The sequence below is a fragment of the Crotalus tigris genome, unplaced genomic scaffold (assembly GCF_016545835.1).
Source record: "Crotalus tigris isolate CLP2741 ecotype Arizona unplaced genomic scaffold, ASM1654583v1 scf7180000017716.2861928, whole genome shotgun sequence".
Classification (NCBI taxonomy): Eukaryota; Metazoa; Chordata; class Lepidosauria; order Squamata; family Viperidae; genus Crotalus; species Crotalus tigris.
Window position 1 is genome coordinate 1,687,043 of NW_024096587.1, and position 21,993 is coordinate 1,709,035.

General features: G+C 40.2%; 1 protein-coding gene across 1 annotated transcript; it reads left to right on the forward strand.

Annotated features, from left to right (window-relative positions):
• The first annotated feature begins 79 nt into the window (after positions 1-79).
• ENO2 (enolase 2) lies at positions 80-20,501 on the forward strand. Its single transcript, XM_039338762.1, has 12 exons — positions 80-237; positions 6,421-6,522; positions 9,049-9,144; positions 9,398-9,456; positions 10,323-10,392; positions 12,477-12,610; positions 13,034-13,256; positions 13,386-13,583; positions 13,697-13,898; positions 14,037-14,145; positions 16,000-16,058; positions 19,418-20,501. The coding sequence occupies exons 2-12, from the start codon at positions 6,438-6,440 to the stop codon at positions 19,485-19,487; spliced, it is 1,305 nt and encodes a 434-aa protein (XP_039194696.1). The 5' UTR covers positions 80-237; positions 6,421-6,437; the 3' UTR covers positions 19,488-20,501.
• The last annotated feature ends 1,492 nt before the right edge of the window (positions 20,502-21,993 follow it).

Consider the following 21,993-nt stretch of genomic DNA (forward strand, 5'->3'; position numbering starts at 1 on the left):
CTTCCTGAGTTGCTCCATCCTCTACGTGCTGTTTGCAAAGCTCCTTAGAAATCCTGACTCATCGTCAGCTCTAGGTCACATGCTGCCATCCTGGCCCTATCAGGGGCGGCACTATCCCACCACTGCTGCTGTTGCTGCTCATCCAGCTACTGGCTCAGAGGAATCAGACGCTTTGCTTCAAGTCCTGCATCTTTCAGCTCACCATCTAACTCCTCTTAGCAGCACTGCACTAGGAGGGTAAGTGCCACCCCCCTATCTCCCCCCTGTCCAGTAACTTAACCCTGGTTCTCAACAATTATCTTTTTAAGATTATTCCCTTAAGGATTACAAATAGTGTCTTTGCCATTCTGAATCAATTTTTTTTTCGTGTTATCTGTCTAACACATGACCTTCTGAGCTTTCTGTCTCACATTTGGCAGCTGCAAATTCCTCTCTCTGGATGTTGTGTTTGTGGTACCTGATCAGAACTGTGGACTTCAGAGTTGGGGACTGAAAAAAGTGATGCATCTTAACAGAAATGTGCAGGAAACCTGATAAGTCTTTTTCACCCTAGGGATCAAGCTGAATTTTCCCATTATCACCACCTATAGGCAAGTAGATGGTGCCATTACAGACTGTACCCCAACTATGATTGACACGGAGTGATATATCATTCATTGGACACCTGTGATCCACTCTGGGATCCTGAAAGGAAAGCAATGGCAGCCTGATAATCTCTTACTGCATCATCTTAAGATGATGGTGTGCTTTCCAGTGTAATTCTTTGCTTGCATCAGGGAAAATGAAGATGTGGATGGGTTTCGTGCTACCAGTGCCTTATCTGAAAGCCTGGAGCAGCGGTCCATGCCGATATAACAACATTCAAACAGCTTCCCATAGAAGCTTTTATCATCTTGATCCCTGTGGCTTTCTGGGGCTCCTTGGCTGTGTCTCCTTCTCCTCCTCCCTGGCCAATCCTTATCCCTGCTTATCTGAGCCTGACCTCCTTTCAGAACCAAACTGCTCCTGGTGCTTCTGATTTTTCTTACTGCTGGCTTGGAAAGTACTTGTGTGGGAGAATGGGAAAAAACAAGAGCTGATGAAAGGAACTGAAAAATGAGGATCAATGTGACTGGGGTCAGAAGGTAGCTCGGATAAACTCAGCTTTTCTGAACCTAAGAGTCTTTGAAGGATGAGGTCAAGGCAAAAGATACACCGAAGCAATAAAATGTTCTAACCGCAATCAGTACTGGAATGACTCAAGTGTATCAGTAGGACTGATGAACGGAGAATTCTAGATTGCTTACACTTTGGACTCTGCCAAAGAAATGCTGACACTAATGGAATCCTCAATATGGATGCCAATCAATATATGACAGAATGTAGAGAAAAAACAAATAGTCTCCTGATACTTGAACAGAGAAGTTTCTGACCTCCTAGTTGAATCTTGCTGTCTCAGAATGACAGTCTGGGATAACAGGTCAGGACGATGGGTTGGCAGGGAATATATACTTTCAGGATCCAGAAAATCACTTAAAGACTCTGAAGGCTTTTCTTGCAAAGTGATTGCTATTTTTATGGATTAAAATAGATAGGACAGAAGAAAGAAAGCTTAATTCTGCCACAGTTTATACTATATGCTTAGTCTTTTCATTTGCCCGTTCCGGGTCAGCCTTCATCCCGAGTCTCATAGGGGTCTCTCTCTCTCTCTCTCTCTCTCTCTCTCTCTCTCTCTCTCTCTCTCTCTCTCCTAGACCTGTTGTGGTTTTCATTCCGTTCTGTAGCCTGGTATCTGCATCACTGTGGTGCAGGTAGAGAAATGCCCACAAATATCTTCCTGATGCCATTAAAGGGCAATATGGCTTCATCATTCTTATTTTCCTTTCAGATTATAGGTATTGCTAAAAAAAAACAACCTACAGTTTAGCACCAGGCAAGAAGGGGATGGTTGAGTAAGGAGGCAAATCAACTAACTATGGGAAGGAGGCTTCACTGGGAAGGAAGAGAGCTGAATTTTGCATTCCTTTCTGGATCTGTCCACTTTCAGAGTTTCTGATAAGAATGGGTAGACCCCCTACTTTCACGCTAATGAAGCAATTGACTGTTTCTTTCTCTGAACACTTCATTTGTACTCTTGACATCTTTATGTTCAGAATATCAGAGTTCGTCAGAAGACACATAACCCAATCTTATAGGGGTGTAAGAGTAGACCTAGTTCTCTGTGAGACCTGTATTGGAACCAAGAAAGAATTATGTGGGAGGTGCTCTGAGATTCATGAAGGGATTGTAGTTCTTAAAATAAATACGTGCCTCTTTTTAGGCATGAGAGCTCCTTTGTGTGATTGCTGGTATCTCTGGTCAACCACCTGTCTTGTATCTATAACATGTCAGTTGTTCAGATAAAATGTAAATAACATGAGCGGTAAAAAGCCTTTTTAATTAAAAAATAAGAACACATCCAGCAAGGAAAAATTAAAATTTTCTTTGTAGTAAGGCACTAATCCTGAGGAGTTACTTAGCTCTACTAGTAATTTATTTGTACATACTATATTTATTTATGTTAACTGCATTTGGCTCCTCCAAGTTGTTGAGAGAATACTGGAATGTGTATAGATCTGCTCAGATATAAAAGCAGTTAAGTTCAGCATGTCTCACTTCCAAATAAGTGTAATTAAAATTGCAACCTGAAATGGTTAAAGGAGGAAGCTGTGCTTCCTAGCAAATAAATACACACACTGAAAATAAGTTGTTAAATCCTTACCTTCGCAGTAAAACTGCACATGCCAGGACAGGAGGAATTGTGTTTTTATCAGAGACAAGACTGTGACTATCTTGTCTATTTTATGAGTGCAGAAAAAAAGGAGAAATGCACACAGATCCCAGAGGTAGCTAGAATTCATTTAAGAAAGCAATTTTTCCCTTAGTCTTTACTGTTTTAATTCTTAAATTGTATATAACAGTTCAAAACATGTCAGTCTGGTTCTGATCAATCTCAGAATTTAGGAATAACATTTGCAGAGATAGAAGAACAAGAGCCAAATGTCTCAACTTGTAAACATGCTGAATGATGAACAATTATTCTTGGTATAGAATTTGGGTTGCCTGGGAAGAATTCAGTCCTTGCAAAGAGCACCTGCTCTGTTAAATGATGGTAACGCACACACAACCACTCTGGATCCTACACAATAATGGCATTATCAGGAAAGGCTGCTGTTACCTCCACATCATTGCAATCAAGAAGTGTGCACAGTATAAACTCAAGCTAATGACATTAAATTTGAGAACTATAAAACAGGATATAGGAGAGTATTAATGTTTTGTCTTGCAAGGATAGTTCCACATAAGGCTTTAAAACTGCTTAAATGGGGGGGGGGCGCTCAAACTTATGGTCTCCTGCTGCTGTCTAGTGCTGGGTACCAATCTTGAAGATGGGTGGTGTACTTACCAAATGAAAAGGGAGACCAACGTAGGGGGTACTTATCAGTGGATAACTACCCATCTTCAAGAATTGCAGAGATCTGGAGTTTCTTGCAGAGAACCAGAAGATTTCTAATTTCTTTTGGGCCAGAGGGGAGCTGAAAATAAATTGGGTTTTTACTTTTATTTATAGTTAAATTTAATTTTACGCCACACAAGCAGCATACAACATAGTTATTAATATAATGGAGCAAGCCTATGGTGGATTAACAGTACCAAAAGATGAGTCCAATTTGAGCCATACATAGGAAAGTCCTAATCCAATTCTATGTAGTAAACTGCCCTACTTTCTTTATGGCATAGCTCATCTTTATTTTAATAGGATTTGTATAGGTGACCATCCTGAGTAGATTCTGCCATGGAGGTCCAAATCTGGATTTTCCATCTCGAATCCTCTGTGATATGTGTCATTATTTTGGCTTAGTGCCACCTCTGATATATTAATCATGCCTCATACAGCATAATGCACCTTCATTTGTCTATGGCTTGCATTTGTGTGCTGCTAGACTCCAAATACTTCAACTAATTCATTGTTACTTCTTCATTTATAAAAATTGCATTGTAAGGGGAATTTTGACAAAGAATTTGCAACTACTTCATCAGAACACAATTCCCATAATTGTTTGGAGAAACCACAGTAGCTAAATAGCATTTCTTCAGCTACTAGGGAATATGAATTGCAGGATACTGTTGTATTCACATCCTACGCTGAGGCCTCCCACAAGCATATAGCTGGCTACTGAGAAAATAAAGAGCTGGACTTGATAGGGTGAAGATGTGACACAGCACGGCCATATTAGGTTTTAAACTAATTTAAAAATTTGCTTGGATTCTATTATACATTTGCCATCAGTTTTAATGTACTTCTCTTTCTTTGATAGTGAAGGGAAATAATTTTGGAAGGCAATTTTTTCCCATTATGGAGAATTTATTGTGCTTTTTCAAATTTGGATTAGAAATAGAAAGTGTCTTAACAATAGTATCAGACCTTAAGAATCAACCGGTATGTGATCTAAGCAATTCACACCTAAATTTCCAGCATCATTTTCTAAAGGCAGTTGTAGGATTGGAGGGGAATAGAAATGGGATCAAAGCAGGAGGAAATAAATTATTTTTAAAGCCTTCTGATTCTTGAATTCAAATAAAACCACCTTCCCCCTTTTCAGCTGCCTATTGTTCTCTTTTTATGGGATGATATAAAAGTAGAAGAAAGAACATTCTACTTACAGAATAATATCTGGAAATATTAACTGCATAGTCTGTGATGAAGTAGAAATCAACCATTTGTGGCAGACAGCTAGGTCTCTAGTAAATCTTTGTTAACGTTTGAGTCATAATAAACTAGATTTTTGGTCTTTTCCTGCCCTCGAGTCAAAATACTATCCACACAATACTATTCACCCTTATGTCAGCAGAATATTAGCATGATATGTGCTTTCCCCATTGCCAATCCCTATTTTACCATTTACCTGATTGCCCTACAAAGTGACAATGCCTACAAGAATTCATAGGCTTGAGGCTACCTTTGGAGATGTCAGAATAAGGTAAAAATTACTACATTAGCACCCTGAACACTAAGGACAACTTAAATTTTGCCTCCGGCTGAGGCAAAATGACGTCAATGCTATTGGACCCAGCAGAAAAATAGATGTTGAGAATACCTTTACACCTTGGTCAGAAGCAGAGCAAATGCCCTCTGAAGAAAACAAAATAGGGAGTTGAGGAAAGAGCAGGTGTAACTTAATTATCTCCCTCTCTCCCTCCTTCCTTCTTTCCTTCCTTCCTTCCTTCCAATGCCAAGGACAATATTGTACCTACCTCATTTCCATAGCAAAAAACAAAGTTCTCAAAGTTGACAATTCCATCTTATTCCACTGCAGCTGATGGCAAAGGTCTAATGTAATTTAAGTGCAAGGCAGGCTAAATGACATCCAGTTGTTTGTCTCTTGATATTGAATTGCCATGAAACAGTTCCTCTCCCATAGCCAGCAGTATGACTGGCTCCGTGAATGAAGAAGCAGCACTTTGTTCCATACAAGAAATTCTGATGCACTTGAAGAGTTCAAGGCCTCTGTCTTACTACTATGAGACTGCAAATTATTGTAAGACTACATCCCACTGAACAGGTGTGCACATATAACGAAGACAAGATATTGGAAGCCAGGGCAGAAAAAAAATAGGGCACATTAACTGAAGTGTCTCTTTGCACTGCTCCTTTTCTCCAAGGGGACAGACAGTCTCCCCCCACCCAAAAAAGTGTAACTACCTCTAAGCCTATATAAAATATCTTGTGAAGAAATTGCTCCAGCCAAAGATAGTGCTGCAAATCTGTGCCACATCCTTGGCTGCCTATCCTAAGTGAGAGGAGCCCCTCCCAAGTGCTAGACTGCCAGGAAAGAGACAGAGTCCTTAATTTGTACCATTGCTAGCAAGGATTCAACTTCAGTGTGTCTGTTCAATGCCAGGAAGAAAACCCTGAAATATCTGGGTTTAAGGAAGAAAAGAGAGCATTTCTCTCCCAGGGAGTCCTTAAATAGAAGAATTAACGAAAAGACTTCTGGCTGAGAGGGTCTTATTACCAGAGAAGCAAATGACCTGCTGCAGCTTTTCCAAAATCAGATGGTAGGGAGTGAGAGTGTTCTACTCAGACTGGCTGACTCATCTGCACAGCAGCTGCAAGAATGTGACATACGCCTTCAGCCTAAATGCACCTTACAAAATTGCACCAGCTACTTTTAAGAGCCAGGGCTGTATGTCATACTTGTATTCACAATATAAGACTTCTATGGCATTACCAACTACCCCCATTTTATCCTTCACACTCTTTATACCGTTTGTACATTTAAATTCTATTCCGAGCTGAAGAACTTTTTCATGGGAACAGGGATGTGAAGGAACATAGGATGAACGTTCAAAGCTAACTTTGTCTTCCGTTCTTTTCTTTCTGTCTTTATTCTCCCCCAGGAAATCCCATTTCCACAATGTCCATTGAAGAGATTCGTGCTCGTGAGATCCTAGACTCTCGTGGGAATCCAACTGTCGAGGTGGATTTGTATACCTCAAAAGGTACAAACTGACAAGGAAGAAGAAGTTTGCATCTTCTGCAGCCCGTGCATTGAGCTAATGGATTTGTTCTGAGAGGAAGTGAACTGGAAAGGTCAGGTGTTACCAACCCTGAAAGAAGGGTTGAGAAGTATCTCCTTTTTCCGCCCATCTCTACCACATGCCTCACTGAGAATCTGAGCAGTTCAGTTTTAGTTGTGCTCACTTATTAATTCCCACCACTAGAGCCGAGAGAGTAAGGAAAGGAACATTCCTGCAGTCGTGGGAGGGTATGAAGCAAAAAAGTGATAAGAATTCTTACATTTACATACATACTTAGACCTCTGAAATTGTACTGAAATTCATGGTTTTCATACTTGGAAGTTAGAATAAGTCACGGTATTTCTTCTTCAGCAAGTTGTTAATTTTGATGCTCAGGCCAGCTCTTGTACCCATCAGACCTGGCCAACAGACAACAAGCCTACTCTAGTTTTTCTTCAAGCCCAACAGGAATGCTTTCTGCTGGAGGATTCTTAGTATTATCAATCAAAAGGCAAAAAGATGGAAGTGATGGGAAAAGTAGGAGGGCATTATTTATATTTTCAGGGAATTCCATGAGCTTCCTGTCAAATTTCATGACTATGAGAACAGTAATAGTGTAAAAACCTTACTTGGAAGTAAGGATTGCATTCAAACTTGATAAAATTTTCTGCCTCTCTATATGGCATAAAGCCCTTCATGTAAAGTTCCACCATTCATTCAGAGGAAGAGAAGTGGTGTTGTAAACCTTAAGGAGCAATTTCATCCATTTCTCTTGTGATAAATTAATGTGTTGTGACTAGCCATAGTCATCTAGGCAGCCATTTTGTGAACAGATAAGCCCTCCACAGCAGCCATTTTGTGACAGTGCCCATAACATGCTCATAAATTCCAGATGTGTCTACATCAAATATTGGCAATCTCTGAGCCAAAAATAAATACAAGAAACAGAATGACCTGAAATAGGTATCTGCAGTCAAATAAAAATGTTAACTTATAAAAGAGTTTAGAAAAGAACCTGAAAGAAATCAGGACTAAATACTGATCCTGTTACCTATTGTGTTTTGGAGCTTCACAGCTAGAGCAAGGAGAAAGAGACTCAAGGCAGATGATGCAGATTGGAAGGATTCTTACTAGCAGAGGACCATCCTGATCCCAAATACCACTGAACTCCAGGGCTTTAAATCATAAAATGATTTGCAAGTTGCAATCGAGTGAGAAGAAAATCAACACGGTGATTTACAGAAGGCAAGATTATATGCACTTTAGAACCACCACCTGAAACTGTACCAAGTCTTCTGCAAAAGGAACCTTGGATTAAGAGAAATTAAAGCAAAGGAAGGGAAAGGAAGACAATAAGAATAATAAAAAAACAAGACATAGTCTAGGTTTTGAAAAAAGGGAGAAATAGAATAACAAAATCAGAGAAAAGGAAGCAAAATATGTAAAGAGCCAGCATATTTATTTTTCCACCCACTTCCCAACTATGATAAATAAAAGTTAATAATATGATATAATAATATAAAAAGAAAGCAGAAAAAGAAAATGCTCTTTAAACAAGTGAACAGAAATGAAATAGAAGATTGGAGCTATAAAAACATAGTAAATAAGAAAAAATAAGTAAAGGCCAAGTCTGTAAGTAGGAATGAATTTTAAAGGGAAAAAAAACGACCAAAAGCTTGGCCATTGACTAAAGCCTATTTGTTGCCTGAATAATTTATACTGTAAGATTCCCTTTCCCAAGACTCTAAAAGATTAAGATGCATAGGAAGGAAGAGCTGTTTTCAGTTGCGTCACAGTGAACTTTAAATACTTATAGGAATGCTTAAAATGGCATAATTTTTCTCTGGAATTAATTATTAAAGAAATGATCATGAACCTTTATATGAGACAGGCACTAATTATTGCAGAAGCAATATATTTAGCATGTTTTTAAAAAATAGAGACATGTTTTCATACATACTTTGCAAACGTAGCCGGGACAGAGCTTAGGCCGAACAGGAGTTCAGTGAGCCTGACCATTATATACTATGAAAAGTATTCTCAAATTGTTTTAAAGAAAGATAGTTTTATACATGTTGAATTAAATCATTTAAATAACTATAATTGCACTAATCACATTATAATTGTACTGATATAATGTATAGTAATTACATTTGTAATGTACAGTAGTTGTAGCTATATTATCATATGTCCAATTCTTTTTCAGTCACTGGCCATCACTTTGGAAAATTGAAGCACAGCTATTTCTTATGGAACAACTGGGTCAATCATACTGCCTGCATGGTTTTCACTATGTCTTTAAAAAATAATGATATACTTAAAGTAGTTTTCTTTTTTAAAAAAATGAAGGCAACTGTGTAACCAGAAGAGATAATTCACGGCTTAGATGGTCTAAACCAGGAGTAGCCAACCTTGGCAACTTTAAGACTTGTGAGAATCCCCCAGAATTCTCCCATAATCTAAGCTACTATTTTTATGAAAGATTCCCACGTTCTGATTTCTTCTCAGGAATGTTCAGGGCAGCTGTACCAAGTGGTGCCTCCACTGGCATCTATGAAGCTTTGGAACTGCGTGACAATGATAAATCCCGATTCCTTGGCAAAGGTAGGGGCATTAAAACTGGAATTATCAAACAATATGGAACAATTCTAGAGAACACTGGTTGTTTATGCCTACTTGTGTGTCTGTGTGTACACATAGACTGCCACCTGCTTTTGAACTAGCAACAACAGCAGATGTTATGGTGTAAAATTTCTTCAAACTGAAATGACTCAGAAAAGCTGATAGACTCACAAGACTCTCTGTATTTATTTTTTTCCTCTGTCTATGTGACTCTGCATCTTTTCCCTATCTGTAGGGGTTCTGCAGGCAGTGGATCACATCAACAGCACTATTGCCCCTGCTCTTGTGAGCTCTGTAAGTTGCCCTTTAGTCTTTATCTTATATTTTGCTTCTATGCGTGTGTTCTCTCCCTCCCTCCCTCTCTTTCTCTCCCTCCCTCCCTCCCTCCCTCCTTCTTCCTGGCACTTTCATACAAGGATTTTGCAACAATTTGAAATCAGTTCTGAATTTCTGGGTTCCCATGATTTCGGCAGCACTGCAGACACAATTTGATTCATTTTTGGCTTGATGATGATATAACTGAAATACTGCAAAACTGGGTGTGATGGTGATGGCTTGGCTTGGATGGTTTTTGAGGAACAGATACTTCATTTCTCCATTAGGGGGAACTATTGCTTTATTTTCCTACAGCTATACATTTTATTCTCAATAACTCAGGTGAAGGACCAATCTTTTTCTTTCTTTCTTTCTTTCTTTCTTTCTTTCTTTCTTTCTTTCTTTCTTTCTTTCTTTCTTTCTTTCTTTCTTTCTTTCTTTCTTTCTTTCTTTCCTGTGGAGTGGGGGTAAAAGGTTTTATATTGCTTCTGAACCTATAACACTCAGGACTGGGTAGTAATTTTTGCTCCTCATTTTTGACCCTGCAGGCAGAGACGTGGCGATAATATGGATTGCATTCAAACGGTTTCTGTAGATGTGGAGCATGAAAATGGTGGCAGTTGGAAGTGCTTCCTTCCAGCCTTCCTTTCTCCTCATTTTATTTATTGACAATAAATAAAGACATAGGCATTATTAAAAGACTTTTAAAATATTTTTTTCAATGAAGTTCAATCAAACACTGAATGCTGTGCTACAGGACTAAATTTCAGTGAAACTAAAGGTAGCTTACCAGGTAGTTTTATCCAGATTTCTTCCATTTAAGAGATTAACCTTTCTTTCTTCAGGCCCTTTCGGTTGTAGAGCAAGAGAAGATAGACAACCTCATGCTGGAACTGGATGGCACAGAGAATAAATGTAAACCCAACTTTTTTCTTTGTTAAAAAAAATTGGGGAAAAGGTCATGGAGGGAGGGCAAAAGAGCAGCACAATCCGGTAAGACTAAGGCTGAATAGCTAACCGGAGGGCAAGACTGGGGAACTGCAATTTGGAATCTCAGCACTATTGTATTTCTTTCAATCCACATTCAAAAGTCAAAGGAGAACGAAATCATGATTAACTGAGAGTGGGAGATTTTTTATTAACACAGCTCACGAAAACCACTCCTTTCACATTGAATTCTTATGATAGGCAAACTGAGACTAGTAAACTGACAAACATCCAAAAAGTAAAGCAGGAGAAGGATTGGGACCAGTAAATAAACCCAGATTTTGAATGCAAGAGAAGGGATGGGGCTTAAGCAAGGCTTTTTTTTCTCATAGAACGCCCAGAATGGAGTTCCGGCACCTTTTTTGGATGGAACCTTGTAGGGTAGGCAAGGCGGGTTGTATAACGTGTGTGAGTTCCGGCACCTTTTTTTTTTTTTTTTTTTTAGAAAAAAAGTACTGGGCTTAAGCAAGGCAACACAAACCCATTCCTTAAATTCCTTTATTTTCAACTCTGAAAAAAAAATCTGTTTATTGGTATGATAAACAGAGCGCAAGATCACAAATATAAGGAGATAACTGGATGAAAAAGCAACACTTATTTGAAGCTTACTTGTCTAATCCCTGTATACTTTGTCCCAAAAGGCACAATTACATCGAATGTGTTATTATTATCTATGCCACTTCCTACATTAATCTATTCTTTGTTGCTAAGCCTGTCCATATTTGAAGGCAAAACATTTATTTTTGTTTCTTATTTTATGCTTCCTAAATACAAACATATACTATATACTATTTTGGGTTTGCTTTGACGTCATCTATTTTCCCGTTTGACACTACACATCTTATCTGGCAATAGCAGTTTCTGTGTGCAGCTCTCACCCTGCCACGCAATGCTGAATATAATCTTGGTCCCAAAATAGATTCTTTCCCATGTTAGAGAATTAATGGGAAGAAGAATTCCAATCAAATTGAATGAGGCTGAATTCAGGATAGAGCTACCTAGAATCTTTCTGCATTTTGCTTGATCTCTCACTCCTACATGAATCTCCTCAGTCTCCTTCACCACAATATAGATTTTGAGACAGCAAGGGAAAGTTCTGGAATTTTTCAAGTAAAATGATGAAACAAAAAAAGATGAGAATTTGGAAAAAAAAACAGATTAAAATAAGAAAGGAAATGATGAGTCAAAAAGGGAGTGGGCCCCTCCTATTTTTCACACACACTGGAATTAATGCATTTTTTCTGCTGATTCTTTCCCTTCTTCCTTTGGATGGGCTTACGGTGCAAAGCACTGCCACTGTCTTGCTAGTCTTCTCTCTGCAAAGAACAATGCAAATAATTTATGTCTACATGAGGTCAGTAGAAACACATAACTAACTCCACCAAAGCAACAGGGCAGACCAGTATAAAACTACTCTCTAAACTGACCTCTCTCTGTCTCTCTCTCTGTCTCTCTCTCTCTCTTTGGATGCATGCTTTTTTGATGCTGGACTCCTCCTTACTGATTGCTTTCCTAGCAGTGCTTGGAATGGATGTATTTTGGCAGGGTCAAATGCAAAGGCCTATCAGAATTGGCTTTGGAGATTCTACACAGTGGCTCCAAATCAATACTGACTGAGTGTATGTTCTGAGTAGTTTAGAACAAATAAGCATACTCACAGGGGATGGGTCTTAGCAGCAACAACCAGCCAAAGAGAGATCAGCAGAAATACATTTCAGGTATATGAGGGGAAACCTAGCAGGCCAAGTGTGGACTCTAGAGCGGAGGAGGGAAGTGTTAGCCTCCCTGTCAAAACAAATGAGCTGCTACTGTTTGCAGACTACTCTTGAGTAGAAAGCCCAATAGAAAAATTTGTGGCAAAATTAAAAGCTACTATCAAAGCCAGGCAGGGAATCTCAGATGAATAGCAGATGCTGTGGGGCAGCTGGATGCTGGTAAAATCTTTGGGTCAAAGATCTTTGGTTGTAATCTCTGATTATGCTGTTTACTAATCAATTTTGCAAAATCCACAGCTAAATTTGGAGCTAATGCCATACTGGGTGTTTCCCTGGCTGTCTGCAAAGCTGCCGCTGCAGAGAAGGATGTACCCCTGTACCGTCATATTGCTGACCTGGCTGGAAATTCAGATCTCATTCTGCCAGTCCCCGTAAGAATCTGGTGATGTTTTCTTGATTTCACACCCATAAAACTGAGGTATGGAGCAGAGAGTCAGGTAACAATAAATTGAACAAGGGTCCAAAACAGCTGGATTTTCCCCAATATACCATACACCTTTATAGTCCTTTGCATGCATGCTAGTTTTATGTCCATATTAAATATACTTTATGAACTATCATATACTTTATGATCTTTAGGGTTAGGGTTACAAACATGGTATTTTAGTACTATGTAAAACCAAAATACTTCTAACAAAATGTTCTTAGCCTCACAATACCTAGGATATTTACAGACGAAAGAAACCATTATAATTCAAACAATTTCAAACCATCATTTACAATTATTGTATGGTGCTTTAAAATATATCACTGAAGATCCCCTGTTTGCTGTTACTGTTTCTAAATTCTTCCAGGCTTTTAATGTGATCAACGGAGGGTCCCATGCTGGAAATAAACTGGCCATGCAAGAGTTTATGATCTTGCCTGTTGGGGCTGAAAGCTTCCGGGATGCCATGCGCATTGGTGCTGAAGTCTACCATAATCTCAAGAGTGTGATCAAAGACAAGTATGGTAAAGATGCCACCAATGTAGGAGATGAAGGGGGCTTTGCCCCAAACATCCTGGAGAATAGTGAAGGTGAGGAGAAAAAAAAGTACAGTACTAAGAGATACTTTGAAAGAGAGGTCTTTGAAGAGACGTTATAAATCCTTTAAAGACATATTCCCTTCTTAAATACAGTAACTTGCCTCCATTTCTGCCTCTCAGCTTTAGAGCTGCTCAAGGAAGCCATTGAGAAAGCTGGTTATGCTGACAAGATTGTGATTGGCATGGATGTGGCTGCATCAGAGTTCTATAGAGATGGCAAGTATGACTTGGATTTCAAATCCCCTGATGATCCCAGCCGTTACATCTCTGCCGATGAACTGGGTGACCTCTATCAGAGCTTTGTACGGGACTATCCAGGTGAGTGACTACACAGAATAGAAGCCTTGCTACCAGAACTAAAAACACTGAGACTTCCTTTATTTGCAGCCTGGGGTGTATTGTAATTTTCACATTTCCTTTTCCCTTTGCAGTGGTGTCCATTGAGGATCCTTTTGATCAGGATGACTGGGAAGCTTGGTCAAAATTCACAGCTAATGTAGGGATTCAGATAGTGGGAGATGACTTGACAGTGACCAACCCCAAACGCATTGAGCATGCGGTTGAGGAGAAGGCCTGCAACTGTCTACTACTTAAGGTCAACCAGATTGGATCGGTCACTGAAGCTATTCAAGCGTGAGTTCTCTTAAGCCACCCCATTCTCCAACAACCTCTGTGCTATCACGTACCCACTGACAGCTCCAAAGATTATCTTCAGGAGGCAAATCCAGAAGTTATTTTAATAACTTAATAAGTCACTTTATTCACTTACAGCTGTAAACTGGCTCAAGAGAATGGCTGGGGGGTGATGGTGAGTCATCGATCAGGGGAGACTGAAGACACCTTCATTGCTGACCTGGTGGTGGGACTCTGTACTGGGCAGGTAGGTTCTAACTAGTGGAGATCATGTCTTGTCTCCTTTTGGGAAGAAGCAGGCCAGAGCTAGAATATTGCCACTCTTGAGACAGAATTCTTCATAGACAGATTTCATTTGGTGTCTGATTCAAATGAGCATTGTGAGATAAAAATGTACAAAAGTGTTGACAAAGAGTAGACATTTCAATAAATCAGATACAAACTTTCAGTCATTGTAATAACCAAGACGACAGTATGTGTAACTGGGAATGTTGGGTACTTAAATACAGTCCCAGCAGAATGGGGACCAATATCAGATGGAATATGGAACATATTGCTATGACATAACAGCTGGGGTAACTTTTGTTCTTTCTTCCAATGTTTTCCTTAACAACAGCACTGGTGTGGTAAGCTGAGCAAGAGAGATAGTAATCAGTCTAAAGCAGACATGTCAAACTTGTGACGTCATGTGACGTTGCGAGATGTATCGGGACTGTTTTGCCATTGCCAGCTATGGGGTGGGCACGGGCCGACAGTTGACACCCCTGCTCTAAGCCATACACTGTGCATATGGTCTCGTACACAATGCCTGGTCTAATTTTCATGGCTGAATGTAAGCTTTTTTTTTTAAAAAAAATATTTTTTTATTTTTCCAAACTCTCCCCCATACATATACCGTAATATTTATCAGATGTTAACATACATTCTTTTTACATTCATATATAAGATACTTTTAATAAAATGAAATAAATACATACACATGACTTTTGGTGTTGCTCGCCCATTTCCCCTTTCACTGTATCCACACTCCTTCTTCTCTACCTTCTTTCTCCCTTTCTTCTCTTCCCTACTTCCCTCTTCTTCCTCTCCTCTCCTTCACCACTCTCCTCCCCTTTCTCCCCACTTCTCCTCCTCCAACCTTCCTACTTCCTTCTCCCCTCCTTTACTCTTTTCTCTCTCCTCTCCTTTCTTCCCTCTCATCCCTCTTCAGATACAATTCAGGGGTAATGTCCGAGCAACTCCTCTCTCCAAATTTCCCTATCTGTATTATATACAATAAGATTAATACTTCTATTTATCTAACTTTCTCGGTATATCTTTCTATAAACATTTATACAACGGCTGAATGTAAGCTTGAATCTGGTTGTTCTTAGTCCTAATTTAGCATCTTCAATACTGTTTCTTTTTGTTCAGAAGAAAAGAATGATAATGTGGGTAAGGTAAAAGACTGGAACGTAACAAGCAGATCCATGAGGAAGCTGTATTTCTTGAAACCTGGGGAGATTTCCAGAAAAAGTGATGGATGATGAAAAGGACAGAAACACGGCAGCAAACTTGGGCCACTTGTAGCATAGGAATAGCAGAGGGCTGGACTAGAAGACCTTAGGGCCCCTTCCAACTCTGTTATTCTAGTAATCTCAATATCCTTTTCTAAAGAAATATAGAAACATGTCAGCTAAATACACTGTGCAATGAAGATCCAGTTGCACCCACCACCTCCTTTTCTTCTGACAAGCCGCTAGGCATCAAACCTCTGTGGGTGAGTGGGGGGAAGTGATCCATTTGCTTCCTGTTGACAAGCTTGGGGCAGAATGTGGGAGCAGAGGAGAATAAGCAGGCAAATTTCTGGTAACAAGAGATTATTCGGACCCTTTTTTCTCCCCCTCCCTTCCCCCCTTTTAAGGCAAACTTTTGCAGAGATTGGGCAGTTAGCAAAAAAAGTTTACTTTAGGTTATTCCTCATCTCATACACCTTTGATATAGTGACAGAGATCAGATAAGCACAGAAAATGTGTACTCTTGGTGGGCAGCCTTTGCCCATAATTGACATGTTTGTGTGAATCTCCATAAAATATTACTGAATTGACATTGACATTTACAGATAAAGACCGGAGCTCCATGTAGATCTGAGCGACTGGCAAAATATAATCAGCTAATGAGGTAAGAAATGTGAGGGAAGTAAAATGGATATGCTTATGTGTGAGAAAAGAGAGTGAGTGAGTTTGGAGATGGGAATATCAGCCTGCATCATCTTTCAGCAGAGGTCTGTCCCACTGGATTGGATTAATATAAGAAAGGGGGAGTTTTGTTGCTAGAGATTCATTGCATCCTGTTGCTACTGCACAGCAATGCACAGCACAAACACAGCACTAGAGAATACATGTGCTCTGGTGGTTGACAACATCAAAACAGTATGGCATCCTCAATGTTACCTTTGTATACATAATGCTTGACTTGCCTTGGGCCCAGGCCATCACTGCAGCAGATTTACTGTATCTTGTTATTTCTTGATTGCTACAAATAGCTGCCAAATACAGAGAGAAGCCAAGAGAATAAGGAGTAGAGATCTTTATGTTGCAGGTCTTTCAGGTGTCTGAACAAAGATTGAGTTCTAAGGATCATTCTGAGGCGGGCTTATGATGGAAGCAGCAGGGAATCTCTTTCAGTTGTTATTCTAAGTCAAATTCTTAGGGGCCTCCAGAGGGAAGTCTTCTAGTAGTACCCAACAAAACATCCTGCACATCTGTTTTTCTCTCCTTACTGCATTTTTTTTTTAATGGAAAATGAGATTTGTCAGTGGAAATCATATGTCCTTAAGGACCAGCCCATGGAAAAGGAAGTGGTTAATCCTTGCATTTCTGGCACAGGTAGTGGGATAAAGAAGCAGGGGAATCTACCAGTAGGAAGTCATAGTCAGCATCTGGGCAGAACACCATGGCTAAAGTAGAAGAAGAGGTTACAGCCAGAAATGCATTTTTAAGTCAGCTTCATTTACAGCCAGTTTATGAGGTTTATGAGTCCAGAGGTTTAAGGCCACGGTGCAGAAAAACGGACAGTCATGAAACAAAAATTTGGAACAATAATTAATGTTCCCAAGAATTTTTATTCTGTCAAAATCAAACCAAGAGCATAGCACAAAAACAGGAGTCCCAAATAACACCATGTGATAGCCAAGGATCTGCTGACTTGTCTAACTATAGCTAAAACCACTTCTTGATTTCATCATCAGAAGAGACCCGAGATAAAATAAGCTTCACTGAAGAACAGCATCATCAGCAGACTCCACTGGAGGATCAAAACAGGCAAGATGGCACTTGCAACATTGTGACCGAAACTCCACTCCTTTGCACATGCATACAAAAGAGATGGGGCTTGGACTGTGATGCCACAACTGCTTTCTTGCCTATTTTAACTCCCAATGGATGCCTCAGAGCAAGGTGAAAGCCGTTGCTTGTTATGAATATTGATGCTTGTGGAGGCACATGTTCCATGGACAGATGAGTTTAAAGGGGAATTCTTTAAGTAGCAAAGCAGTCAATATATAGTAATTGAATATTCTAATACAAGTTGGCAACTTTTCCTGACAGGGAAACAATTAACCAGTGGAACGGCTTGCCTTTAGAATAGCAATAGCGCTTAGACTTATATACCGCTTCACAGTGCTTTACAGCCCTCTCTAAGGGGTTTACAGAGTCAGCATATTGACCCCCAACAATCTGGGTCCTCATTTTACCGACCTCGGAAGGATGGAAAGCTGAGTCAACCTTTAGTTGGTGAGAATCGAACTGCCAAACTGCTGGCAGCCGGCAGTCAGCAGAAGTAGCCTGCAATAGGGCATTCTAACCACTGCTCCACCACTGCTCTTGAAGTTGTGGGTGCTCCATCACTGGAGGTTTCCAAGAAGAGATTGGACAGCCATTTGTCCAGAATGGTATAGGGTCTTCTGCATGAGCAGGGGGTTGCACTAGAAAACCCCCAAGGTCCCTTCCTATTCTGTTATTCTGTTATTCGGTTTAGAACTTTGGGCCAATCATGAGGCATGTCAACAGTAGTGGTTGGAAGAACCACTGATGAAAACATGGATTCTGCTTTGTATCAGAGAAGGGTATCAGACAATCTGTCTATCAACTGGAGCTGAAATGAAAGTAGATGTTAAGTATCACTAAAAGTGAAAGTGATAGTAGAAAGCTTGATAATACCACAGGACAGAAATGTCGAACAAGAGAGCGTATGGTATGGAGAAGAACAAATTCCGTGTTTTAGAATAACCAGACCAAAGTCCCTAGCTAAAGCCCACTGAAATATTGTGGCAGGATGCTTAAGAAGAGCTGTTCATTTCTATAAAACCTCCCCAATGTGATTGACCTGTAGCAGTGCAGCTTGGAGGAATGAGCAAATGTTCCTCTACACAGTACAGCAATATAATAGTAGTAGTAGTAATAGTAGTAGTAGTAATAGTAGTAGTAGTAATAGTAGTAGTAATAATAACAATAATAATAATAATAAAAAGTTGGAAGGAACCATCTAGTCCAGGGGTAGGCAACCTCGGCTCTTTTATGACTCGTGGACTTCAACTCCCAGAATTCTGGTTGGTTGCCTACCCCGATCTAGTTCAACCCCCTGCTCAAGCAGGAAATCCTATACCAGTGATGGCGAACCTTTTAGAGACCCAGTGCCCAAATTGCAACCCAAAACCCACTTATTTATCACCGGGTGCCGGGTGGGCGTGGCCACGGTGGTCATGGCAGCCTGGGTGGGTGGGGCCAGGACGGCAGGGGCCAGCCCTTCACCATCTCCGGGGCATGGCACACGTGCCCACCGAGAGGGCTCTGAGTGCCGCCTCTGGCACATATGCCATAAGTTCGCCACCACTGTCCTATACCATTTCAGACAAATGGCTGTCCAGTCTCTTCTTAAAAACTTCCAGTGTTGGAGCATTCACAGCTTCTGGAGGCAGGTTGTTCCACTGAATAATTGTTCTATCAGGAAATGTCTCCTTAGTTTTAGGTTGCTTCTCTCTTTGGTTAGTTTACATCCATTGCTTGAACAGATGAAAGATTGATCACTGCCTACAGAAATTGGGTTTTTCCCCTAGCACATCATGTGGCCTATTTTATAAAGTCAGGGAAACAGCTACCAAATTTAGTTGCTACTTGTGTTCCCATATTTCCTTGATACAGAATATCAGGCCCCCATTTTTGATATCATTTAGTGGCAACAACAAGCGAACATTTTAAAAAAAATACAAACACATTTTTTTTCCATCAGAACTTATTTTCCTCACAAAGAGTCATTAAAAGCTTTGAATGTAAAGACAGGAGCTGAATAAAAGATGGTTCCAGTTCATAGCCTGTATTTTTATAGTACACTGTCATTCATTGGGTTCCACAGAAAGATGTGTTCCGACGTTAAATTTCAAATGAAATTAACTTTTTTTTGGGATTGTATCTAATATGTGGCTGATACCCACAATACCCATAATATACTCCATTAACTATCTCTTTGTCTGCATTCCACAGGATTGAGGAAGAACTTGGTGATGAAGCTCGCTTTGCTGGACACAACTTCCGTAATCCAAGTGTCCTATAAATGCATGCATCCTGGCACACTCTGGCCATGCCTGCTCTTTCAGTGCACAGACTCTGAGTGCCCATTAGATCACATCTTCCATCATTCTTGTTCCACACTCTCTTGCTCCTGGTCTTCTTAGACCCACTCACTGGAATAGCCCAAGATATGCAAAGACTGACGCTTCCTTTTGCCTGTCATGATGCAATGCTGCAAGTCAGCTTTGTGTGTGTTGCGCAGTGTCTGCTGTTTAGACCTGCTTGAGTCATCGTTATACCTAAGTACAAAATGATGTCAGCATGTTTGCCCTGGTGTTTGGCCAGTATTTGCACATTGGAAGATTGTCCTTACGTTGGAGTCCAGATTGTATTTGCTTATTGATACAAGATGGTGTTTTTGTCCCTTGCAATATCAGCATCTATGCTTTGATCTCTGTGAGTTGTGTTTAAACCTGCGTGCTGCATATTGTCAATAACCTGTTGCTCCATTTGTATGTATGACGGGGAGAGAAAGAGAGAGAGGGAGAGAGAAAACACAAGTGAGAGAGTATATGTTCTTACCAGCCTCAAAATACAATTTAATTATGAGCATTATGTGTATGTCTCTATGTGTGTAAGTTGGTAGGTGGGATGGATCTGTATCTGGGGTTAGGCACCCTTTGATTCAAAAATTGATTGCTGTATATTTTTTTCTGAATGTGAAGGGCAAGATGTCTGGTACGATACACTGCATTAGTGTGCCATGTTTTGGAGGGTGCTGTGGGGTCAGTGCATTGTGGGCATGTTCTTGCAACCAGCACTTTGCTCAGATCTCTCTCCCTCTCATTGCTGCCTGGATGTTTGGTCACATTCTACTCTCTGCCTCTTCCTCCACCTCCCTCTTTCTCTGCTATCATTAAGCCACAGAAGTTTCACGTTCAGCGGCCTCCTCACCCAATAACAAACAACAGAAGAAAAAAGAGAAGAAAAACCAACATCCAGAAAAATAACCAACAAGTAAAACCACAATTCAATTAAATTCTGTTTCAACCCCGACTGTCCTGCCTCTGCTTGAATATTTGTTATTTATTGTGGGGACTGGAAATACTCTGAAAATGGGTGAAATATTCTAGATTGGGATGTGAGCTTGACGGTTTCCAGAAACTAGAGACACAAAGATTCAAGTTGGAGCTTGTTGGCAATACCAGTGGAGCTAGTGGGACCAGCTGGGGAAGGCTGGTCATGAGGAGAACCGGCTGATACCTGTGCTTCAAAGGTAGATCCTGCTAAAATAATGTCAAAACATGCAGGGCAAATAAGTGAAGTTCTCAACAAGCCAGAGAGGAAATATTCTCCTGTTATTGTTTTCCCTAGAGAACCTGAAATGAAGGCCCTCCAGATGTGGTGCTGGCTATCAGTTTGCTGGGCTTTAAAAAAGGGCCCAATTCATGGAAGTTACAGGGTCAGTGACTGTCAGCTTTGATACCATTGTGACTACCCCCGAAAGCCTCCTGCTGGGAGACTAGTGGGCTTCTTTGTGAATGTGGTTGACCCCCTCTGATAACAGATTAATGGACTAGATGGGCCAGGGGGCTGATCCATCAGGGTCCTGCTTATGTTCTTATGTAATGCTAAATTCTTATAATAATGACTTAGATCACAGGGCCTTGGGACCTTGAAGGATAAATATAGCCTGAGAAAGTTGAGAGAGTTGGAATTATTAAAAAAGAAAAAGTTCAGTTCTGGGCCTGCTAGGGGCTATCGAGCTTTATCCCTCAATGCCACTTAAAGCCCAGATCTCAAATCAAGTGCAAGGTATTTGGGAGCAGATCACAAATTGAATTTGCTTTAAATATTTCTATGAGTGTACTTTCCCTTCAGAATTACAAATGATGGCTATTTTGACCATAGCCAAGACAAAATCCAGCATTAAATACAGTATGTTCTTGCCTCTGCCACTGCACACACTCTTGGCTCATATTTAATTGATTGTCCACTAGGACTCCAAGATCCCTCTCACAGTTGCTGCTATTAAATCTGATCTATATGAGTACTTTTGGTTTTTCTTGCCTAACTGTTTTTTGATTATCTTTTCCAGTATCTTCCCAGGTATTGATGTTAGGCTGGTTGGTCTGTAGTTTCCTGGGTCTTTTTTTTTTTTTTTTCCTTTTTTGAAGATGAGAACCATACCAGCTCTTTTCCAATCCTCTGGTAATTTTAGTAATTCCAGAGCTCTCAACATCTTTAAGGACTTGAGAATTTATTTCAATTTTCTCTTGGTGTTGAACTTCCTTTTTGGAAATGGCAAGTGGTGTATAGTGGTGCAATGATTTTTGGTTACCTTCCCATTCTAAGTTTCCCTGGCTGCCCATATGCCCCATTGTCTCCTGGGGATTTAACTAAAGTGAATCAAGCTAGAAAGACTCAAACTGCTAGACAGATGGTTACACAGAGAGGGAAGGAGAGGACACACCCTAAAGAGATATGATCTGATAACTGGAGGAAGACATACTCCAGCATAAGCATTTCACTGACTTTCTCTTATTGGG